The following is a 6532-nucleotide window of genomic DNA, read 5'->3' as shown; positions in this document are numbered from 1 at the left end:
TTTGGATAGAGAGATTCCTACCTGACCTCCCTCTCTCATTTATATTACTCGCATTTGAGTTTGTGACCTTTGCTATTATGAATTTTCCGTCAGAGAAACTTTGCATCTTCGCCAAGATTCTCTTGCCTCTGGCCCATTACATTCATTCCTGTTCCCAGGTGCTTTATAAGAACATAGCATTGCTCTTGGGGGCCCACCCAACGGTCATCCCCAACCACTTCCCCCGTGATGGTCCCCTAACAGAGGTGTTCACTTTGCCAGAAGACTTAAAAGCTAGGAATGCCCACATGTTCTTATGATCCAGGAAGGACAAATACAACAAAAAATGTGTTTGCCAGGGAGCTTCTGGAAAACATTTTTCCTCTATGATTAAAGCCAAGAGATCAAAGGCAGAAGGAGAAAGAAACTGCCCGCATCCCTTTCCTCACCTCTAGCCTTTGAATGAGAGTGTATGAGGACATACAGGATGAATGAAGCCATGGAGTCCATCTTGGCTCATGACGGAAAAGCCAAGAGCATCACAGAGTCACTGAAGCAGTATCTTGATATCATTGGGCCGTGGATCCCAGCTGGCTCATTGGCTTTGACTCCCTGATTTTTTTGAATTACCTTTATATCCTCCTCTTTCTTTTCTTGGCTTCCATCTCCTTTCCCTTCTCCTCTCTTCTCTTCACCCTCTTCACATCTTTAAGGGTTTTTGAAGCTGGGATGGGATGAGTCAAGAACACAGGTGAAGTTACAGGCCCTTAAGTACCCTCATTAAGTCTTTTATGAAGCAAGATGGGGTGCAAAGAAACAAAGGAATGGCTTCCCCTCTGTCTGTTCTCCCCACCTCCCATCTCCCCTCCTCCTGTGGCCAGGGAGGCCTTCATCTGTAGGCCACCCTCCTGCTCATGTCCTCCACTGGCTTCTCATGTCCTGTCAGATTAACTCTAAATTTGTTAACCTGGGTTCTCAAAGCTCTCCAGAGTCTGATCCCTGCCTTCTCTCCAGCCTCACCCCCACCACTTGCCCCGTGCTCTGGCCTTGCTGAGGCACTCAGGGTTCCTGGAGCGTATGCTGTGCCATTTCACTCTGGGCTGCTGTTCTTCCTGCCAGGAACACACTTCTGCCAACATGTGTAAACTGCCACTTTGTTCAAATGTCACCTCCTCTGGGAAGCTTTCCCCTCGTTCCCAGGAAATGCTAGCTGCTCAGCCCTTTAGCCTTTGAGCTTTCTCCTGATAGAGCTGTTTCCTCTTTGAAATGAGTGCATTCATGTGTTTCTGGGTCTGTTTTCCCCACTAGACTGTGTGTTTGTTGAAAGCAAAATGTAGGTCTTATTTTGGTATCACCAGCACTGTGCATAGAGGTGCCCTGCGCACCCAAACATGCTGTCTGTGCCCTCCTGCTCTTCAGAGAAGATAGCTTCCGCTCATGCTAACAATCTTTCTGAGTTTTCACAATGGGCCAGCTACAAAACTCAAAAACAATAAGCCACAGTGTGATCAATTTTATTTTTATTTTCTCAATTTTTAAAACATAAATTATCCACAATCTCACACTGAGGAGTCGACTTTGGGGTAGAGATGTGGTTTAGTAGACATTTTACAGACATTTATGTTCCTTGAGAGGAGAACTATATAAACTAGAATGTACATGGGCTCTATTATTGAGAGCTAGATCAGAGTCATAAGAAATCAATCTAGGTAATTTAATTACTGTTAATAATGTTACAATTAGTGACGTCTGATAGTTAATGAGATTGGTAAAACCTATTGCCTTCCCCAGCATTAACCCAGACTATTTCTACAAGTGGCTGGATTTTAAAATGGACTAAAACGCTAAATATTGGAAAGAATGAGCTTTTGAAATCTATAGCTCTTATATGGGGAAAACAACCAAAGCTTCGTGTGGTGTTTTTATATGCCAGAGGGACTTCATTTTGTTAAGTATAAATATTTGCACTGGAGAACTCAAACCAATCTGGAAATCTCATGTAGAACAGAGAGCTCTAAGATATCAGTTTTTATAGTATACCAAAGTTACAAAGCCAGGTAATTCCAATTCTGACCAGTTCATCATAATAAGAAAACATATGTACTCCCTATACTAGTCCTTGTATAGGAGGAAAGATCTTACTGAATAATACTCATATATATGGAGTACTAGAATTTCATAGATGGTCCAGTAGAATTGGATATGAATGGGGAATCAACTTTGTGGTCTGGTTGGCAAATAAGAGACACAGTTTACAGGGTTCCGCTTTCCAAGGTAGTATACATTTTCCTACCTATGACTTGCCCAAGTTAGGATCAATTAAAATTATTTTTTGAGATATCAAACCAGTGGTGTTGGTGATGCTGTGGGAGAGAACCATCCATGTGCTGTGCTGACAAACTTGAAGTGGTTCTCAAACTGGCCCCAGAGAAGCAACATCAGCATCATCTGAAACCTTCTTAGAAGTGCCAATTCTCAGGTGCCACGCAAGACCTACTAAATCAAGCCTTCTGTATGGGGCTTCTGAGTTTCAACATGCCCTGCACGTGGTTCTAATGCATGCTCAAGTATGTGAACCACTGTTCCATGAAATGGGTCCTTCCAAAAATCCCAGAAATTTGAGTTCTTTTGAAGGGACTCTGTCATTTCTCATCTTGGCCTCCTAATCCTATATGTCACGAATCTCTCCAATTTTCAGTGTCCTTGGTAGGGTTTCTGTTTGTGTATTGCACCCAAGACAGATCTCTCAAACAGTGTTTTGAAAGACTTAGCGACTTCTTAACAACTCCCATTGCTCCGTTGCCCCCAGAGGGGATCATTCCAGTTCTGCTTCCTGAGCCCATCCAATAGTTTCTCCCTGAGGATAGGCCCTCTTCCCCAGGGTCATGCCCATGAGGATGAGGACGCATGTGAGGAGACTGATGGTCTCCTCACCTGCTGATAGGTCAGCAGTAATTGGGTTCTTGAAAACACCTGCGGGGCGGGTAGGGGGAGGGTGGGGGTGGTGGCCAGGATAAATAGGTGACAGACTTGAAGGTAGTAAATCTAAAGTGTGAGGAGACCCCCTGGAAGTAATTCAGGGGGAAGTTGCTGTTAAAACAGCAGCTTCCGGTTACATGTAAGACTCAGTAATTTTAGCAACTGGACATAGAACCAGCCTTCTGAGGTAGGGGCTGGGGATGAGTAACGTTACTCGAAAACTCTCCATGTAATCAATTACTTCTTGATACGGTACTTTGACAACAGTCATTGAGATATGTGTATCAGAGTGGCTGTATCTGGTTCTGGGGTTACTAATATATGGAAATTATAATGTCGGTTGATGGGAGAAGATGGAACAAATAAATGATGATAAACCTATAACCAAGGTGTTTTAAAATATTACAAGAAGCCCAAGAAATGGGAATTAGTTCTGTAGGGCAGAATGGGCTAGATGAGCGCCAGAGAGGGTGAGGTCCAAGTATTTTCTAAGTCAGAGAAGGTAGCAAACAGAATTCGACGAACCGCACATGGAAATAAGCGAATAGGTGGCATGTTTAAGAAACTACAGTCCGTTAAAGAGCCAGTGGTCCTCAGGGGCAGAGATCCTGATTAGAAAGGCAGGCACAGGCTTTGTTTTGACGGCCCACAGGACAGGCTGAGTGCATGCTGTATGCACAAATGCAAGCAGGTGTTTCCACTATGACGGGATCTACAAAGTGGCTCCTAAGGATCGCTAGCGAGCGCGCGGAGCCCCACTGCGAGAACGGGAGAGGCCCCTGACCAGGTCCAGGAAGGCCTCCGGGACAGCCGTGCAGAAGGTCGACTGGAGGGAGAGCAAATGGATGTGAGACATAAGAAGAGAGAGACCTCTATTGGATAGTGGGCAGCAGCGGCAGGTGAGAGAGGATGGGAGAGGCTGCCCCCACCCCCTGACCCCCGAACCCTGTCCCCCTCCATTTCTCCTACTCCATCACCTCCTTCTCCAGCTTTGGCTCTTTCTCTCCCTCCCCTGCCCGCCCCCTCCCATTTCCCTTCCTTCACCTGCTCTGTTCCTCCCCCTCCCTCCCTCTTCTTCCTTTAGTTCCTCCTCAATTTCCCCATCTATTTCTGCAACATTTTCCTTTCTCCTCTGCCTGTGGATTCAGTACCATCTTCTGAAATTGCAGTACTTCCTTTTGGAAGAGTTGCATCTTCTTCAAACAATATCTTCATCATCTGTTACTCAATGTAATGAGAGTCCCGTATTCCTCTGCTTCTTGGGTCGCCTATGTTCTGGGGAGCCTCACCAAGTAAGGGAACACCTACACTAAGGGGTGGAGAAAACTGGATATCCCCCGCACCTAACCATGTCCCAGGGGCTCCCAGAGGCTCACTGCACCACTCTGCCCACCCTGTAGCCACTCACCCAACCCAGCAGTCAACACCAGGTACTTACTAAGCACTGACTGCGAGCAAGGAGGGCCATGGAGAGGCACAGATACGTTGTGAAATTGAGACCGTATGTCCGTAGGATCATACAGGGCTGTATTGTGGAGGGAAAACAGACAACATAAAAAGTTCATTAACATTATATGATGTGTTAAATATTGTGTGAAGAGGGACCGGTAGAAAAATTTGAGACTGGAAGAAGGAAGGATGTCTTTAGAGGAGGAGATGACACAGAAAGTGATTATCATTTATTTCCAGACACTGTTCTAGAAACTTTGTAGGTATCATTCTACTTAGCCCTCACAAAGTCCCATAATGTATTTTTCGTCCTAACTCAGATAATGACACAGGCCAGAGAGATTAAGTAAATTTAAGGTCAAATCTTAAGGAAATGGAAGACCTGAAATTTGACTGATGTTCTATTGGCCTCTGAGTGTCCCGTACCCACTATGTCACACCAAGTCTTTGAAGAGCAGGTTGGATAGGTCTCTGGATGGCTTTAAGATATCTCAAGAATGTATATTATGCCACCAACTTGTAAGCTCTCTACAGACAAGGCCATTTAATCAGCACATAGTGATATGGTCTACACACAAGATGCCCATCATATAGACCTGGACAACTCAGTTCTGAGCTCCAGAGCACTAAAAAAAGGCAAGTAGTGACTTCTTGCATCAATGCCTGTGGTTCAGATTCTTTAGGTGTATGGACTTCTCCATACCACCATGGAGCCAGAGAACCTCACGTGGGTATCAGAATTTGTCTTCTTGGGACTCTCCCAGACTCGAGAGCTCCAGCTTTTCCTGTTTCTGGTGTTCTTGTTTGTCTACACCACCACTGTCGTGGGAAACCTCCTCATCATGGTCACGGTGACCTCAGACACCCGACTCCACACACCCATGTACTTTCTGCTCCGAAATCTGGCTGTGCTGGACCTCTGTTTCTCCTCTGTCACTGCCCCAAAGATGCTGGTGGACTTCCTCTCTGAGAAGAAGACCATCTCCTACCAGGGCTGCATGGCCCAGATCTTCTTCTTTCACTTTCTGGGAGGTGCCATGGTCTTCTTCCTCTCTGTGATGGCCTATGACCGCCTCGTTGCCATCTCCCGGCCCCTCCACTATGTCACCATCATGAACACTCAGCTCTGTGTCCGACTGGTGGTTGCTGCTTGGGTAGGGGGATTTGTGCATTCCATTTCCCAACTGGCTCTGATGCTCCCGCTGCCTTTCTGTGGCCCCAACATCCTGGATAACTTCTACTGCGATGTCCCACAAGTGCTGAGACTTGCCTGCACTGACACGTCCCTTCTGGAGTTCCTCATGATCTCCAACAGTGGGCTGTTGGATATCATCTGGTTCTTTCTCCTCCTGACCTCCTACTCTGTCATCCTGGTGATGCTGAGGTCCCACTCTGGGCAGGCGAGGAGGAAGGCAGCTTCCACCTGTACCACCCACATCGTCGTTGTGTCTATGGTTTTCATTCCAAGCATTTACCTCTATGCTCGGCCCTTCAACCCCTTCTCCATGGACAAGGCTGTGTCCATCAGCCAAACGGTCATGACCCCCATGCTCAACCCCATGATCTACACGCTGAGGAACCAGGAGGTGCAGGCAGCAGTGAGGAGACTAGGGAGGCGCCGGCTGCTTTGTAAAAGGGATCTTGGACAATGAGTAGGTCACTTCTCCCTGGCTTGCTTTTCCATTTGTGAAATGGAGGGAGAGCTACTGTTCCTGCTGTCTTCACAGCTTGTGGATACGTTGTGGAGGTCATCACAGAAGTGACTGAGTTCTGAAACTAAGCACCTTACTCTGATTCTTCGGAAAAAGGAACAAGTCCTGTTTGGTGGCTAAGGTTTATGCTGGAGTTCTAAAACTCCTGCTACAGTGAGAAGTTCTCATGGCTCCAGAAAGCCACCCTTCTTTTCTCCTTGGTGGATGGTTTCCCCTTACAAGAAAGGTATATCCCCAGTGAGAGCAGTTCTAGTTTACGTGTTTTCCCAGCCACTTTTGGTCTGTGTCCAAACATGTTAGAGAAAGCACAGGCCTTTGAAGACTTAGCCCTAAACTGGGAGCCCCTGGCCCATTTGTCACCAGACTGGTGACCTCGGAGAGGCCACCTGGCCTCTCTTGAACTCGTGGATTCC

The 6532-nt window shown here is 46.6% G+C and overlaps 1 protein-coding gene across 1 annotated transcript; it reads left to right on the top strand.

Annotated features, from left to right (window-relative positions):
- Positions 1-5090: 5090 nt before the first annotated feature.
- Positions 5091-6059, top strand: LOC140605653 (olfactory receptor 4D2-like). The gene has a single exon (XM_072777737.1). The coding sequence runs from the start codon at positions 5115-5117 to the stop codon at positions 6057-6059; it is 945 nt and encodes a 314-aa protein (XP_072633838.1). The 5' UTR covers positions 5091-5114.
- The last annotated feature ends 473 nt before the right edge of the window (positions 6060-6532 follow it).

The sequence above is a fragment of the Canis lupus genome, chromosome 16, assembly GCF_048164855.1.
Source record: "Canis lupus baileyi chromosome 16, mCanLup2.hap1, whole genome shotgun sequence".
NCBI classification, from domain to species: domain Eukaryota; kingdom Metazoa; phylum Chordata; class Mammalia; order Carnivora; family Canidae; genus Canis; species Canis lupus.
This window is presented reverse-complemented; position numbering and strand designations above follow the sequence as displayed.